The 18359-nt window shown below is 40.0% G+C and overlaps 2 protein-coding genes across 3 annotated transcripts; one reads left to right on the top strand and one right to left on the bottom strand.

The window, feature by feature from the left end:
* Nucleotides 1–1401: 1401 nt before the first annotated feature.
* Nucleotides 1402–7841, bottom strand: mettl18 (methyltransferase 18, RPL3 N3-histidine). Its single transcript, XM_061947334.1, has 2 exons — nt 7482–7841; nt 1402–2664 (listed from the first exon to the last, which is right to left on the bottom strand). Exons 1-2 carry the CDS (start codon nt 7575–7577, stop codon nt 1774–1776), a joined length of 987 nt encoding a protein of 328 aa, XP_061803318.1. The 5' UTR covers nt 7578–7841; the 3' UTR covers nt 1402–1773.
* A 393-nt stretch (nt 7842–8234) lies between these two features.
* zdhhc16a (zDHHC palmitoyltransferase 16a) lies at nt 8235–18157 on the top strand. Of its 2 annotated transcripts, XM_061944494.1 has the most exons (11): nt 8235–8375; nt 10111–10365; nt 11805–11999; nt 12199–12287; nt 13661–13689; nt 13773–13906; nt 14070–14153; nt 14236–14321; nt 17379–17502; nt 17581–17651; nt 17729–18157. In XM_061944494.1, exons 1-11 carry the CDS (start codon nt 8343–8345, stop codon nt 17832–17834), a joined length of 1206 nt encoding a protein of 401 aa, XP_061800478.1. In that variant the 5' UTR covers nt 8235–8342; the 3' UTR covers nt 17835–18157. The 2 variants fall into 2 exon arrangements, with proteins under 2 accessions (XP_061800478.1, XP_061800552.1); XM_061944568.1 differs by lacking the exon at nt 14070–14153.
* Nucleotides 18158–18359: the final 202 nt, after the last annotated feature.

Here is an 18359-nt window from a genome sequence, read left to right as displayed (position 1 = left end):
TGCAACTATTGTCACTGTTGCACCAACGCGCCTCTTGTTGGCACACCTCGTTTGAAACATTTTACGCTGTCATTTTTATGGTACAGAGTTATAAATGCATTTGGGTTCAGATTGAAAACAACGCAAGCGTGTTTCCTCATCAAAGTGTGTCTGACAAAAACACTGGAGGTGATAGGCTCAAACTTATGTCTAAATGTGCCTCAACCAGAAAGTACGGTGGCCTTTGAGGGGAAAATGGCATTTGGCAAACCTGCTAGTCAGGTGTCAAAGTCATTTTAGCTCAGGGGCTGCAGGGAGGAAAATCTGTGCACACTATTAAAACTATGGCATTAAAACAAAAACAAAAAAATAAAGACAACTTCAGATTGTTTTCTTTGTCTTACTTTGGCCAAAAATAGAACAAACACATTCTGAAAATATTACAATGAAAATATAGAAAAAAATACCGGCAGCGGTAAAGTTTTTGGGGGTTTTTTGTCATAAAAAAATACAATTATGTGTGCTTACTGCAGACTGTATTGATCTATATTGATATATAATGTAGGAAACAGAACTATTAATACAGAGAGAAACAAACCTTTTGTGCGAAAGAGTGTAAATGGGGGAGGTTTTTTGGGTTGGTGCACTAATTGTAAGTGTATCTTGTGATTTTTATGTTGATTTAATTTAATAAAAAAAATAAAATAAATAAATTAAAAAAATGTTTTTAATTTCTTGTGCGGCCCGGTACCAATCGATCCACGGACCGGTACCGGGCCGTGGCCCGGTGGTTGGGGACCACTGAATTAAGTAACATTTATGACAACCTTTTTCCAAAACACAATAAATAATGTGATATATAACAGGATAATGCATACATTTATCATTTGTTTTCAAAACGCTTACAAAAAAGTGGGACCCCAAAAATTTACTGTGGGACCCCATTTTTATGACTTGATGGGGTCCCCGGAACCCCATTTTGAAAACTAGCGCCAACACTGATGGAATTTTGGTGCGTGCAAAACAGCAGCAGGCGGCTGTGGCCTGCGGGCCGGTTCTAATATTAATCAAATATCATCCCGGGGGCCATAGATCCGGCCCGCAGGCCTTGACCTTGACACATAGGTGTTAGTGGAATGGTAAAGCAGCTAGTAAACCTAGTACCACTTCAATCAATCAATCAATGTTTACTTATATAGCCCTAAATCACGAGTGTCTCAAAGGGCTGCACAAGCCACAACGACATCCTCGGCTCAGATCCCACATCAGGGCAAGGAGAAACTCAACCCAATGGGACAATGAGAAACCTTCAAAATAATTTCCAATTTATGTCCCACTGTTGTGTTACCTTTGACTGTTGAGCTTGTACGGTACTCACATGTAGTTAGTTGGGTTGTGGTGTATGAAAGGAGTCAAACAAAATTTCAGCAAAGGAACATTTTATTTGAATTCAATCTTTGGTTAAAGCATTTGTATTTGTAGAATTCAGACATATTTCATGTGTGAGCTGTGTTTTTATTTGTATTTGTTTAAACTTATAATAAAAACAGGTGCATCCTACTAGATAAGAGCCTGCGTACGACCAGTAATACCTGTACCACAACTTCACGGTCAATGTGTTGAGTTCTCGGTGATAAACACAGTCTGACACATGGCGTCAGGTTTTATTGACGAAATGCCAGAAACAAATGTATTATAAAAATAAGTCTGTGCTGATTTTGATATTGTAAAGATGACGTATGCTTTCTGGAGCACCCCCAAGTTCACATCCAGTTGTAGTATACACTTAAAACACTAGTCTGCTTCTTTATTAAAACGCAAAACTACAACATGTCTCTGAAGACCATCTTTGCCATCCCACAGGTGATCCAGAGAGAAAACCCCCCTTTCCGCCACAAAAGTCTCAAACAGGTGCAGGCTGCCGCCCACTCCAAAGTAGTGGGACTTGGTGGCCAGGTAGACGAGTCCGTGAGGCGCCAGCAGTTTGTGGAAGGCGTCGTGAAGCGCTGGGTAATAAGCAGTGTTGTATATGGTCTCTGATGTCATTATAATGTCGTATTTCAATGGCGGCTCCTGACTTGAGGCCAAAGTAATAAATGAGCGCCACTCCCCTGAGAAGAATTTACACCTGGATAGTAGCAGGTGCTGGGATGGAGCTTCTAAAGCTCTTCTTTTGGGAGGCAGAGTACCATATTTGGTCTCTGTTAGGTTACAGTCATCATCTTGGCAGTTTAGAATTACATTTGACATGGTCAGCTGCTCAATGACGGTACTGTTGTAGTCCTGGAAGTGGATTTCCCTGGCTCCTCTTTTCAAAGACAATATCCCCAAGAGCCCCGCCCCACAGCCCAAATCCAAGACCGCCTTGTCGCCGAATGTCTCTCCTTCCCTGTCGATCACCTCCAGGAGATCATACGTGCACTCCCACACTTTCAGCCCTCCCTCGTACACCCCCGGGATGAGGTCGGACCTCTGCTCGGCCGTGCGGGACAGAACGTTCTCCGCGTCCTCCCTCTCAGAGATGGTCCGTTCAAAAACGGTCTCATTGAGGAAGTGAAGGGGAGGGAGAGCACCGATGGAGACGGTTTCAGAGACGGCATCGTCGAGAAGGTGCTGGGGGTCAGAGGGTGGGAAGTGCTCCTTGGCCTCTTTTACTGGTTCTCTTCGGCTGCCACTTTCCTCCAACTGAAAAACACAATCTGGCTGCTTAGTAAATGTAAACTGGTTCAGTTATGACCAAAAAAATGTTTCCTTATTTCATTCACCCTTACATGCCAAATACAGGATGTGACCTTTGCCGTGTTCAATGGCTCTCAAAACCATCACAATGTGAGTGCGATTGCCTCATCATTTGAAACGATTACAAATCCTCCGTGTGATTCAAAGAATGAAATTGGCGTTGTCAGCATGTCATGTGTTGGTTAGTTGTTGACAAGTTAGAACACGCCTTATAAGGATAAAAATCCCTGATAACTTTCCTAATGCATGTCAACGATTGATTAATGGTGAGCCATTGCTGACAGAGACCGTTTTAATCCATGGTTCTCAAAGATTTTAATAATAATAATGGATTCGATTTATATATCGCTTTTCAAGGCACTCAAAGTGCTTCACAGAGAACTGAGAACCCATCATTCATTCACTCCACATTCACACAGTGATGGTGGTAAGCTACTGCCGATTTGCGCCTACAGCTCCTCCGACCACCACCAAACATTGACTCACATCCATACACCAGTGTGAGTGGCACCGGGAGAAATGTGGGTGAATTGTCTTGCCCAAAGACACAACGACCGTGACTAGTGGCGGAAGCTGGAATCAAACCAGGAACCCTCAAGTTGCTCAAAGGCCGCTCTTCCATCTGAGCCTATACCACCACCTCAAAAACATTCCCATGAATGACGAACAAAAGCAAATACAAAACACAATCTCTTAAAATGCCCTTTTTGATACTATAAACAAAGGGTTCTTAACCTTTTTGACCTCGGGGCCTAACTGAGAGCCACTCAAATATTAACACTGAATTAGTAATTCTACTCTAGTCTTGATTTTAATCGTATTCATTAATCATATCTAACCTACTCACAGTTTAACAAGTAAACAACCTTGTCAAATGATATGAAACCATGTGTTAATCACAAACATTAGTATTTTTTAAACACACAAACCTTAGGCTTAGGTCAGGCTGATTAGAAAAACAAGTACTCACCAAATATACTGCATAAGAAGGCACTCATAAATAAGAACAAATTATGAAGCATGGTTAAGAAACACTTCTTTAAACCTTATAATATGCATTTCACAGTTATTTAACACAAAAAGATAAATACATGCACATAGTATAGGGATGTAACGATAAACAGTAATAATGATACACGCGATAAAATAAGTAGTATTACCTTATCAAATCAAAGTAATTGAAAAACCGTGGTTGATAACCACACTTTGATATCATTTTGGACCAACTTGTATTAGCTTGCTAGCTAGCTTAAATGCTAACATGAAAACAAGAGCCATAAACGTATTTCCCCATTACGAAACACTATAGCCCAATCTAAACTTGTATAAACACATTACTGTTTAAACTACTAAGATACAGTATTCACATTGGACATAAAGAATGTGCCGACTTAGAACAAAGTGATCAATACATACTCAACACTGTTGAGTAGAAACAGATGGAGGTGTCTTCAACAGGAAGTGAACTCGCATTAGGTCACACAAACCGGAAGTGTAAAAAAACTGTACGTTTACAAATTAAAATAGAACATTTAAACATATTTAAACACACAAATAAAAATAATATGGATCTTATGAAGCCAGAACAATATTTGATGATTCCTCTGCCAAAAAAGTATATTGTGTGTCTCCTCAATTTTAGTTATATAAAAAAAACATAAAAAACACTTGGTTAAAAGATTTTAGTGTGTGTATAAGTACTTTTTGAGCACATTGAAAAATACTCCGATAATAATATTAACCATGATAATTTTGGTCACAATAACTGTGATACGAAATTTTTATGTCATTACATCCCTAATACAGGCCTCGAATTTGAACTTTTTAAGGTCAAGACAAGTGTTGCCTTAAAAGAGGGCTCATATTTTAGGGCACCGAGACAAGTTAGAAGGGCACCAAGGCAAACATTATCTGCTTTCGAGGCAGGGGCTCCAAAGCATGATGCTTTGGAGCATGGTGGAGATGGTGTTACTAACCGTCTGGAATTTTATCCCAAATGATCATTATACCGTTTACTGTTACATCCCTCGTCCATTAACAAGTAAAAAGTCAACGGCGGTCACGGCATGATCTTGCCACCAATGTTGGTCATTTTTTTAGGGCATTATGGCAAATGAAGAAGGTGTCGTGGTTAAATTTGAGCCCTGCTAAAATGGTATCCAGGAAATGTAACACAAGTGCAGTTACACAACATCACAACTTGTCAAAGCACATTCTAGATGGAAAGCCCTGAGTGAATTGTGCACTTGCTGTTGGATTCATAGCTGTAGCACTCTTCTTCCACTGTTTTTACTACCTTTCCACTTGTGCATTCAGGTAATTGGCTTGTGGCGTATGAGTCGAGGTAAAAAATAATAGTTCAGAAAATATTTATTTCATTTGAACAAAATTTCCAGCATGTATTTGCTTCATTAATAATAGGGATGTATGTTTCACGCCCCCATTACTTACCGATGCACGAATAAGTCCAACGTTGTCTTTCACAGATTAATGCTAAATTTGTGGACCCTCTTCAGATGTAAAGACCTGGTGTGCCTCCAATCTTTTCTACTTTACTACCCTGTAAGTCTAGAAGATAGTGTGGTCGAGCAGTAACTTGAACACTCAACTTCGGTGATGATGAATGGTTTAAATTAGGGTTGTATGGCATACCGGTATTATTATAGTACTGCAATACTAATTAATCATATTCGGTACTATACCGCCTCTAAAAAGTACTGGTCCCAGAAGAATAGGTGATTATTACATTTGAACAGAAGTGTAGATAGGACATGTCAAACGAGAAAGTAAGCAGATATTAACAGTAAAAGAACGAGTAATAATTTATTTTCCTCCACTTGTCCTTAATAATTTTGACAAAATAATAGAATGATAAATGACACAATATGTTACTGCATATATCAGCAGACTGAATTAGGAGCTTTTGTTTGCTTACTTACTACTAAAAGACAAGTTGTCTTGTATGTTCACTGTTTTATTTAAGGACAAACTTGCAATAACAAACATATGTTTAACGTACGTAAGATTTTTTTGTTAAAATAAAGCCAATGCAATTTTTTGTGGTCCCCTTTATTTAGAAAAGTATTGAAAAGTACCGAAAAGTATCGTAATACATTTTGGTACCGGAACCAAAATACTGGTATTGGGACAACACTAGTTTAAATCTTTATTTTTATTAAGAGTGTATAAATACACTCCACCCCATTTCAATATTTTTTCATGTTAGCTCGTGTACTTGCCGCTAAACCTTTCAAAATATGCCCAAATGTACACTGATGCATGTAAATAAACAGTAGCCTAATGGGACTCTTGCACTCCACCTGAAACCCGGAAGTGCCTCTAGGTCACGTGATTGCAGCCCAGCAATAGAGCTCTCGTACCCATAGACATCCTATAAGTAGACGCAGCATCGACTGCTACTGCCTCCTGGCGCTGACGAGACGCGGGGCAGCCATCTTGGAGTGGTGATCCGCTCCACTCAGTGCAATTCATTTGGCAGGAGCAATGAACTGTCAGCGCATTTAATTCATCTTACCTCACCGAATACCACTGATTTTCACACGTTTTTTTGTCATACGTGTAGCTATGATAAAGGACACATGTTTTGGCGTGCTTTATTACTCATTGTTTGCTTAACAGTAATAGAATATTCTTATATGCTATAAGTGACCAGACGTCCGAGATCAAAACTGGGAATATAATCCCAGAGAAGGGGGAAAAAAGGGCCAGCTATTTTTAAATTCAAGAAACAATATTATTAGGTTATATACATGCGTGTATCCTATATAGAAATTGGGTTGGAAAGCTAGACTAAATTCTGCGATGAGGTGGCGACTTGTCCAGGGTGTACCCCGCCTTCCGCCCGATTGTAGCTGAGATAGGCTACAGCGCCCCCCGCGACCCCAAAGGGAATAAGCGGTAGAAAATGGATGGATGGATAGACTAAATTTAGACGTGTATAATACTGTATAACCACTGTCCATCTGATTGTCTAGTTAGCTAACATATTTTACCCCCCCTCCATACACAATCTGGACTGTGGTCCTAACTTTTACCCCTGTTGGCTTTTACAATCTTTATCATTTATTTCTACTTTATGTTAGTCAAGTATGACATTTTTAAATGTAATTAATTTCATTGACAAACAATTCTATTATGGTCATACTCTTGTTTGCTAGCGGCTACGATTTCAGTACTATTGAAGATCTTTGCTCCTTCTCAACTCTGTGGTAATATTATTTTCACAAAATACAACCAATAGTATGTTAATGTTAAATCTTGCTTGTGAAAAGTAATCCCCCGATTCCTATTTTCAACAGTCCGCTCATTTGAACAGGAAAACACCTGAACACTAGCCCGGCATCTTTGTTTTCTACCTGTCAACTGTTAGTTTAGGCTGCTAGCCGGTTCCTCATCACCACTTCAAGATGGCGGCCGAATTTCTCGCGTCACAGCAGCCAATACTGCGTCTACTTATAAGATGTCTATGCGAGTACCACCCCTGGACCTCCTTCCACCGTTTAAAAAAAATAAAGGCGGATTCTTGCAGGTAGACTGTGAAAGGGCGCTCTCGAGTGGATGAAAGTTGAACTTCCGAAGCTTTCTGTGTGACTAGGAATCTCAACAGTATTCAAACTAACGCCCCTGTCTTTAACAGTTTTAAAATGTTAGCTTGAACACAAGTGTCATTACACTGCATACTATTAGGGGAAAGCCAGGCACTGTTTTGAGATTATGATAACATCTATGTTGCAATTACTCACCGGTTTCGTAGCACATTCGGTCTTATAGTTGAGCGACATATTCCCGTCCACGTCGTCCGGATTTCCATCCACGTTGAAATTAAAACAAAACGACATATTTTCCAAGTTGTACTGAGTAGTGAAAGATGGTAGCCAGGTTAGCACAGAATGTTGCTAGCTGCACATGTCGCGCTAAAGTGGGTGGGCGCCAGCATATGTACTCCAATTCCCAGAATTCCTTGAAATAAAACAGCCAAATCTGAGTTTAACGTTTTTTTAAATTATAAATGAATACGTGTCTTGAATTGCTAGTCAACGTAAATAACACTAGCATCAGCGATTTGCAACTTGTAACGCCCATAACGGTAACTTTATGTGCTGAAATAAAGTCAACAAAACTATATTTCTTGACTCAAACTCCCACCATGCTTTTCGCTTAGCTCTCACGCATGCGCACTAGACAAGAGAGCTTAAACCGAGCTCAACTGTCACGCTAAAGTGGGTGGGCGCCAAGATTGTACTACAATTCCCAGAATTCCTTAAAATAAAGCAGCCAAATCTGAGTTTAACGTTTTTGAAAATATAAATGAACACATGTCTGTAATTGCTAGTCAATGTAAATAAGACTAGGATCAGCGATTTTCAACTTGTAACGCCCATAACGGTAACTTTATGTGCGGAAATAAAGTCAACAAAACTGCACTTCTTGACTCAAACTCCCATCATGCTTTTCGCTGCGCTCTCACGCATGCGCACTCGGCCAGAGAGCTCAAGCCCTGAGCTCAACTGTCAAGCTGTCCTTTATCGTTGCCCGCGTCTCGTCGCTTCTGTATCAACATTGTCATGTTTTTTATCGTCCTTCTGAAAAATGTCGACTAGGGGATGTTTTTCGGCAGTTTTTTCATTCACAAGAAAGTGAGTATGTTATTTGCGAGACTGTAATAAGCAGCACTCATTGCCAGCTATGTATTGACTTATATAAAACACAAGAATGACATATGTAGAACGGATTTGGGGGAGCCGTCTATTTTCTGCAGATTTGTCCATAGTCGCAATAGCTTTATGGCACATGGGACAGGCTATCTACTGGATTGTTGTTTAGTCTACCCCTGTTTTATGATGGACTGCTAAAATCAACATTTTGAGTCAAAATTCAGACACCTTCCAGATGATTTAGTACAAAAAAAACCTTCACCCTGTCTGGAATGCAGCAAAACATGATCGTTATATGACATAATGTAGTATGAATGTAAGAATATTTTGAATGTTGGAATGGTTTGAATGTTGAAGAGTTTGAATTTCCAGGAAAAATTTGGTTTGGAATTTGGAAAAGTGTTTGAATGTCCAGGTTGAGGAAAATGTGTTGACCTTGGAATGGTTTGAATAGGTTGAAAAATGTGGGAATTGTGCAGCTTGGAAAAATGTCCCATTCATTTCAATGGGAACTTCCTGGAAATTTGGGAACTTGGGGAAAAGTGGGATTTTTTATAGAAAATGATTAGGAGTATGACTGTCCTGAATGAGCTTAATTGGTTGGTGTCGGAATTGTTTAAATCGGGCAAGAAATGTTGAAGTAGTAAATGGTATTAGGGAATTTCAGGAAAATCTGGAATTTTTCGGAAAATGGTAAAAAAAAAACTTGAATGGTCTATATGAGTTGAAATGGTTGGTGGTGGAATTTTTCAAATCGGTCGAGAAATACTGAATTGAGAAATGGTATTATGGAATTTCTGGAAAACCGGGAATTTTTCCAGTTCAAAAAACAACTTTGTTTTTTGTCCTGTTTAAGAAGAGTGTTTTTGTAGGTGGAACGGTTGAAGTGGGTTGAAAAATGTGGGAGGAGTAGTCGCCAGAAAAAAGGGTGGAGATAGGGCTTTGGAAAACCAGGAATTCTGGAAAATCCTGGATTTTTTTTAACTTGGATAAATGATGGTTTGAATTTCCAGAATGGTGAAGTATGTTGAAGGTGGAATGGTTTGATTGGTTGAAAAATGTGGAAATGGTGAAAGTTTGAAAAATGGCCAATTCATTTTGAATGGGAAAAATGTCCCGGAAATCTGGGAATTTTTGGAATTTGTCAAAGAAAAGCCCACGATTCCCGAATAGGCTGAACAGTTTGAAGTTGGAACGGTTTGAATCGGGTGAAAAATATGGAAGGTAGAGCGTGCCAAAATCTGGAGAAGAAGAAGAAGAAGTTGAGGAATAAATAGATGAATTTTGGTGTAGAAAACCATATGTGTGAATGCATTCACACAATAACAACTGTCTAATAGTCCCATTAAAACGATGTTTTGGTGCTACCAGGTTGCATACTTCTTAATAGAAGTTGCACCAAAAAGAAAGCATGTTTAAAACAGCCTGTTGAGCTGCTTTGTCACAGCAGCAATTATTCTTTTGCCAATTAATGTGTAATTACCCTCGATAAACCAGTTTCTGAAGCTTTTAGTCTCCGCCTTCTTTTCTTACCACTGGTGGTGCAAACTCAAGTATTTTTCAAGAGGTTTTTAGGCCCTAGGAGATTAGTTGAGATTTGTTTTGAAGATCCCCTTTGCTTGTAGTAGTCCAACATGTTGTCATCAATGCAGTGTATTTAAAACAACTCTTGTCTCAAGGCTGTTGAGTGCTTTGTAAACCATTTTCTTTCTTCTAGGTGATTGCATGTTGCAGGATGCGGCGGTGTTGTCCCAGCTCTCTTGTGCACCTGTTGCGATGCGTGCTATTGCGCGCATGTCCCAGGAGAAGAAAATGCTGGCTGCCTCAGTGGTTTACCACAACGCGGGCCTACTCCAAACTGCTGCTTCAGTCCATTTTCTATAACTCCCTCACGGACTCAGATGTGCTTTTTGATACATTGTTTGAACCAATGTTTTGGACCGTGGACTACTTGACACGCTGGTTTGGTGCGGTAAGTATTTGCATGCTTGGTTGATAGTTCTTCCGTAGACATTTTTTAGTTTGCAGGCTAAAAATCTCTGTTTTGTTTGGAACAAATTTGTATTTTGTGTTTTTACGCACTCAAAATGACAAAAAAAATATTGATTTAAAAAATATATAATGCTCAGTCTTGATTGACATGGCCAGAGTGATACTATGGAACCTTCAGAGTGGAACACAATTGAGGCTTTGTTTGACTCTTTAATTTTAATTATTTTTTCCAGGGCTTTTTTTTTGTTGAACTCCAAATTCCACTTTTTTGGGTGCTTTATACTTTATAGCTTCCAAATCATTATTTAACAATATGCTTATTATTGCGTTTGTACTTTATAGTGGTGTAGAATAGATAGATAGATAGTACTTTATTGATTCTTTCAGGAGAGTTCCCTCAGGAAAATTAAAATTCCAGCAGCAGTGTACAGAATTGAGATCGAATTTGAAAAGTAAATAATGGGGGTATAAATGGAAAGAAAATAGAAAAATAGTACAGTAAGAATAAAAATAAAAAGCAACAATGAGAATAAAAATATAACAGTAAAATAAGAATATAACACGAGAAACTAGACAGTAGTGACCATGTTATGAAAAAGTATTGCACTGTTATTGTTTTGCATGCCCTGTCATCCAATTACCTCCCCTCACCCCAAGAGAGGAGTTGTACAGTCTAATGGTGTGTGGGACAAAGGAGTTTTTTAGTCTATTAGTCCTGCACTTGGGATGAAGCAGTCTCGCACTGAACAAGCTCCTCTGGCTACTGATAACGGTATGCAGAGGGTGACTGGCATCATCCAGGATGCTCACTAGTTTTTCCACAGTCCTCTTCTCTGCCACCGTCACCAGTGAGTCCAGTTTCATTCCGATCGTAGAACGGGCCCGCCTGATCAGTTTCTCCAGTCTGGAGCTGTCCTTCTTAGATGTACTGCCCCCCCAGCACACTACAATGTAGTACAGAACACTGGCAACCACAGACTGGTAGTACATCCACAAGAATTTCACTCCATCATATTCAGAGCTGTGCTTCTCCACTCACACTGGTGTGTGTGAGTGACAGGAAAAAAAGCTTTGACTCTTTGAGGGAAGCCGTTTTGGTGACACCTGTACTTGCGACCTGTGAAAATACAGTCATATCCGAGTCAAGTAGCATTATTAATAAACACCCACAAAAATAACTGTATTGTGAGGTAATTATGCTGATGATGTCAATCAGAACTAAGCATTACTATCTTCTGCTTTAGCCCAGGTGTGCAAGTGTACAGAAATGTTGTGTACAAACAGAACTCTACATTAACCAATAATTGCATTCTTTTTCATCAAAGAGTCCAGGGACCTTAAATTAATTCAATTAAGCTGTTCAGTGAGATACATTTTTGTAATTTACAGCCGTACGTCTGTTGTGTTTTTGTTTATAAGGTGTTTGTTTTCATGGTGGTGCTGCTGACCTGCTCCATCCTGGTGATAGCCTACTTGGTCCTCCTGCCTATCATTCTCAACACGTACTCCCCTCCATGGATTGCTTGGCACCTTTGTTACGGACACTGGAACATCGTCATGATCGTTTTTAATTACTACAAAGCCACCAAGACCGCCCCGGGATACCCTCCTCTTGTAAGGATAGACTTGTATTTATCCCACAATGGGGAACTTACATTGTTGCGCCGCAGGTTTTTTACGTACTGTGACAGAATTCAAGCGTCATGAAAAACATAAAAAATAGCAATAAACACTCATTCTGTGGTTGCAGGCCATGCTCAATGAATGTAAAGTAATGCTTTAATGCTTGTTAATTGTTTTGGATTTCTTTCAGGAAAAAAATGACATGCCTTTTGTGTCTGTCTGCAAGAAATGTGTCAATCCGAAACCAGCTAGAACACATCACTGTGGTATCTGCAACAGGCGAGTCCATGTCATTGCAACTGTCTTCTAGATTCAAAGTCCAAATAATGTCAAAAAGCAAAATATGGTTTAATATAAATTGAATACAATTCATATTGTTTATTATTATTCTCATCCAAACCACAATAAACCTTTGTTTATTGCTCTTATTTGGTTCCAGGCCTGACCGTGGTGAACAATACATTTCTGCAAAGAAGGAATTATTAACAATACATGTAATATTTCAATCGCTAAAGCATATAAAACGTATTTACGACATTCTAAATATGTTTTTTTTAACATTACGATCGCTAAAGCATATAAAACGTATTTACGACATTCTAAATATGTTTTTTTTAACATTACGAGAGTCCTCTTGACAAGAAATAACACCCACCCATTTATAATTGTGTAACCCAATATAGTAATGCTGCCTGAGCCTGAGCCAATCAGTGGCCATGACACTGAACAGGGTGCTCTGATAGCTTTGGTATCATCTTGTGACAAATACTACTGTGGTACTGATATTTTTTGTTAATTTGGCCATTTTTATGCATGCAAAAATACATAGAGAATGCTAAAAAAAAAAATTTTTTAAATCCACGTTCGAGTGAAGCTGCAAACTTCAAAATGCCATGTGGCGAGGGACGACTGTAATTAACATAATTACAAATACATCAACAATATGTATACATTTTGTATTAATAAACGTTTAAATACATTTACATTGCTATTTTATATATATTTATTTACTAGATATTTAATTTTGCTCAAAATAATAACTATGACCATTTAGGAAATATGAGTAGTCCATCTTTTTAATTGAATAAAAACATTGTAATATAAATGGAATACAATGCTTAATTTAGCTCCATCCATCCATCCATTTTCTACCGCTTATTCCCTTCGGGGTCGCGGGAGGCGCTGGAGCCTATCTCAGCTACAAAGGGGCGGAAGGCGGGGTACACCCTGGATAAGTCGCCACCTCATCGCAGGGCCAACACAGATAGACAGACAACATTCACACTCACATTCACACACTAGGGCCAATTTAGTGTTGCCAATCAACCTATCCCCAGGTGCATGTCTTTGGAGGTGGGAGGAAGCCGGAGTACCCGGAGGGAACCCACGCAGTCACGGGGAGAACATGCAAACTTAATTTAGCTCACCAGAATCTATTACTATCAAAAAAATAATCTATTACTATCAAAAAAATTAATATAATCAACAATTCCTTACAATACATTTAACCTTTTTGACCAGACATAAGTGTGTAGCTGTTTTCTAGATATTAATTTCTATTGAAAATAAATATATTTCCATCCATCATACAAAATAGTTTGTAGTACAAGAGAAAAAAAACAAGTCTAATGCATTATTCTCTTTTTGTGCAGGTGCATTCTAAAAATGGACCATCACTGTCGTATCCTTTTGTCAAGGCAAACCATATTTAGAGTTGCACAGGAAATGTCCTTGATTGGTTTGCCCTTAATGCTCTCCAATCAGCCTGGTTGAATACCTGTGTAGGACATTTTAACCACCGTTACTTCTTCTGCTTCTGCCTCTTCATGAGCCTGGGCTGTGTGTACTGTAGCGTCAGTGGCAGAAACCTCTTCATCGATGCGTATCATACCCTGGAGGTGAGCGGATCTGCCTCATGAGCGTAGTGTTTCCCTTCATTGCGCCTTGCAACTTTGTGGTTGTTTGTTTTGTCATGTCTGTCTCTGCGGGGTTATAATAACACAAGCCTATTTGTCGCTTTCTTTTAACACTCTGCTTGGTGTTTGCGGGCTGCTGCTTTAGCGCTTTAAACATTTGGAAATTGAAAAACCAGGGATACCTGTAACAGGGATGGGACCTCTCATAGGGCTTCTTCCCACTGGTCAGGTACTAACTAGAACATATTCACTAGTAAATGTGACTATTATCATTACCTCATCGTCTAATGTGTTTTCTTTTTCGTCTGAAGGCGGACTATGTGACACCTGCGCCTGTGTACACCTTTAAGGAAAAGATTTTAAATAAGAGTATCATCTACATGTGGGTTCTCACCAGGTAAAATCTGTCATTCTTGAAGCATCATTTTAACGCGGTTGTAGTCAGGTTCTGTAGATGTTGATCCCCAGGATGCTGAGATGGCAGGCGTAGCGCAGGAAAACATGACTTTAAATGTCAAAAAGCAAATAGTGCAACTGGTAAGTGCACATGCAGGGGAAACAGGAAACAATCATCGAGCCCTGGCTGGAGGGCGAGGCAGGCATAAATAGCAGCCTGATTGGCAACTGCAACCAGGTGTGCCAGGCTGCCAATCTGGGACAGGTGAGGGAAATGAGCGCTTAGGGAGACTTGCAGGAAATGGAACTAAAATAAGAGCGCTGACAGGAAATAAGCACAAATTAAGGAAACACAACCAGACATAATTGTGTCAGATCGTCACATTTGTATAGGAAGTAAGCTACAGGCAGTAAATGTATTCACTTGGTTTATGCTCTCGGACCGTTTGCAGCGTTTTTGCAACACTGCGGCAAACTGCTTGATGGCACATATTTCGTTCTGTGATGCTCGTTGATTACCGAAGAGTTTTTGTTTCAAAACAAACAATAAGTAATAGAAAGTGTATCGATTCGTTCCCAGCTCAATTTGTGAGCCATCCTAAGACCGTAATAACTGTCATACAAGTGCAGGGAGAAGTTAACCACTGTGTAATATTTTATAATAAAGTGAAAACTATTCAGCCGTCAAGACATCTGAAATACATGTGACAGAGAGTGAACAGGAGGGTGTCATAGGTATAGAAATTATTAAGCGATCAGTATAACCTCGATTTACGAACCCAATTGGTTCCTGAACATGGTTTGTAATTCGAAAACTTTGTACAGCAAAGCAAATTTCTCCATAAGTAACAATGCAAATATGAATATTTGGTTCCGGCCTTGACAAAAGTCCCTACTTTAGTTAAGGTTTGTACACGTTAAACACGATATAAGGTGCTGTATAGTACTTTATACTATATACTACACAGTAGTATATCAAAGAAACAGAACAACTTTATTAACAAGCCAGAACAACAACAAGGACAAGCTCAACTGTGCTGTCTACACTGCTCTGCCAACAAGCCCGCACACACAGAAGTCCCGTTGGTGCGCTCACACACGATCAGAAATCACAAATCCTTAACTTAAACAACTGTATTGCCAGAATAATAAACATTTTAAAAAGTAAAATCTACATGCAGTAAATTAACATCTGCATAGGTCTTCACAAGAGGAGAGAAATGAGCAGAGAGGGGAAGACAAGGGAGGGGGTGGGGGGAAGGCACTGTGTGTTTGTGTGTACTCTTGGAAGAGGCACCGCTGAATGAGAGGTAGTCTTCTCCTCTGCTGTGAAATAAGTCAGTTTTGGCATATTTTTCCTTCCTCAATCTCTTCAATACAAGCAAGCACAAAATGGTTCGCACACAGAGGCATGTTTGGCACGATCTAAAAGTTTGTAAATGGAAAAGTTCCCAAATAGAGGGGTTTGTAAATTGAGGTTACACTGTACTCTTCTACTGAGCAGATAGGCCCTTTCCTGGTTTGCAATAAATAACATTTTAGGTTTTCTGCCTTTCATTCTCACTCTTTTCCTCTTTTCCATCACTGGTAAATAAAGCCCCAAAAAACGTTAACTTTTAGAGTTGATCCTTCAGATCAGATCTATGACCATTGGCCAAATCCAGCCCATGAGCAACATCAGATCGGCATGCAAGTTTGGTTCAAAACTTGGCAAACAGGAGAGCACTTCTGTCTTATAGAGGATCTTGGACTCGTCCTTTTGCAGTCCACCCTCAAAAACAGCAGTGTGCACCTGTCATGTAAAGGATCTTTCACTATTGTTTTGCTGTAAGGCGGGGATAATCAACACAATTTTTGAGGGGGCCACATTTCCAGAAAACTCAGCACCGGGGGCCGGACTTTTCCCTTCTCTATAAGTCTTATTTTGTATACGCCGGAGAACCAATGTCCTCTACAGTAAACATTTAAATGTGCTCTATTTTGTCAGAATTACAGGAGCACTCTGCTGGTTTTAGGAATATTCTGCAAAAAAGCTAGTCAAAGATCATCTCTATGAAAGCACTCTGGGTTTTTTTTAACTGAAGTAAACGGGCCACCATAGCCTAATGAGGAAAAAGGAAGGCCCTAAAACGGAACCTTGAGGAACACCACTAGTACAACTATCCATCCATCCATTTTCTACCGCTTATTCCCTTCGGGGTCGCGGGGGGCGCTGGAGCCTATCTCAGCTACAATCGGGTGGAAGGCGGGGTACACCCCGGACAAGTCGCCACCTCCTCGCAGGGCCAACACAGATAGACAGACAACATTCACACTCACATTCACACACTAGGGACCATTTAGTGTTGCCAATCAACCTATCCCCAGGTGCATGTCTTTGGAAGTGGGAGGAAGCCGGAGTACCCGGAGGAAACCCACGCAGTCACGGGGAGAACATGCAAACTCCACACAGAAAGATCCCGAGCCCGGATTTGAACTCAGGACTACTCAGGACCTTCGTATTGTGTGGCAGACGCACTAACCCCTCTTCCACCGTGCTGCCCTAAAGAAGTTGAACAAATACTACTGACTGCATCTGAAGTAAACAAACTACAGCAACACCTTAGTTACATAAATCACATTACAAAAATAAAACGTAACTGCCAAAAAGGACAGGACTTAAAGGGGTCCGTTAAAAAAGCCTCAGTTATGTAAATCACAAGTTTAGACCTCATTGTTCTGTTTGCTAACAAGGTCAATGTGTTTACAGTGGTCCAAGCTCCTTTGTACGACAGGAGGAATGTGATGCAACAATTGTTTTCTCCCAAACTGGTGTGATTCCTGGGCCATATTTAGCCCCCAGGCCACCAGTTGAATAGCCCTGATACAAGGCCTTTAAAAAAGCAGCAGCCTTTTACAGAGAGGATCTTTGACTAGTGTTTTTGCACTCCGTCCATAAAAAAAACAGAGCGCTCCGGTCTCATAGAGGACCCTGGACTATCATATTGCTTGTATTTGAATGTGTGACTTATTTTATGAATACGTAGGTGGTGACTCCAAATGTGTTGTGTTCTTTCAGCACGGTGGCAGTGACCCTGGGAGCTCTAACCACTTGGCATGCATTTCTCATATCCAGAGGTGAAACCAGCATTGAAAAGTACATCAACCACAAGGAAAAGAGTCGATTGGCCAAAATGGGACAGGTGAGTGAGTGGATTGTTTAAATAAATCACATTACTGTGTTGTAAGGGCTTTTCACCTCTCGCTTTACCTTGCGCAAGGTGTACAAAAACCCATTCAACTACGGCAAGTTGAATAACTGGAAGGTCTTCTTTGGCGTGGAGAAGAGAAGGTGTGTTTCCTCAATGTTTTGTGTTTCCGTAGTACTGTCATTGACCCCATCTGTTATCATGTGACCTTTGCTTCCAGTCACTGGGTAACACGTGTCCTGCTGCCCTCCGCTCACTCTCCACTTAGCGACGGATTGACATGGGACTTGGTCTTCCCTCTAAAAAAGGACCCAATGCCGGTATGATGGGCGACCTACAGACATTTTAAACTGTCAAGTTGCTCCTGGGCTGCAGGCTCTTTTTAAAGATGGATCCAGGTGGAACTCAAGGGATTGGGTGATATCAACCCTCGATACCTCAAAACCCCTCTGCTCAAACTTGCGGAGATGGATCTTTAATCAGCCACTCATGGAATTGGAACAAATAATTTAAGGGCGTTATCTCCTCTTATTCGACCAAAGCTTATACTTCATAAGCCTGTACGACACTACAGTGAAGTGTTATTTATATGTGTTTTGTATCTGTTTAAGTTAATAAACCTTGTTTAAATAACTTCCCACCTTGACAATGTAGTTATTATTCAGAATCACAATATACAAATGATGCATTTTCAGTTTCACGTTTTCTTCCTTGCAACAGTAAACAAAATCTGCCTGCATAACTGTGCATTTTATTTTAGTTTCATGGTCACAGCATCTCATATGTTACATCACAGAGTTGTTAGTGCAGAAAGACAACACACACATATGCTGTCAGGGATTAATTCAGAC

Source organism: Nerophis lumbriciformis, linkage group LG02, assembly GCF_033978685.3.
Source record: "Nerophis lumbriciformis linkage group LG02, RoL_Nlum_v2.1, whole genome shotgun sequence".
NCBI lineage: Eukaryota > Metazoa > Chordata > Actinopteri > Syngnathiformes > Syngnathidae > Nerophis > Nerophis lumbriciformis.
This window is presented reverse-complemented; position numbering and strand designations above follow the sequence as displayed.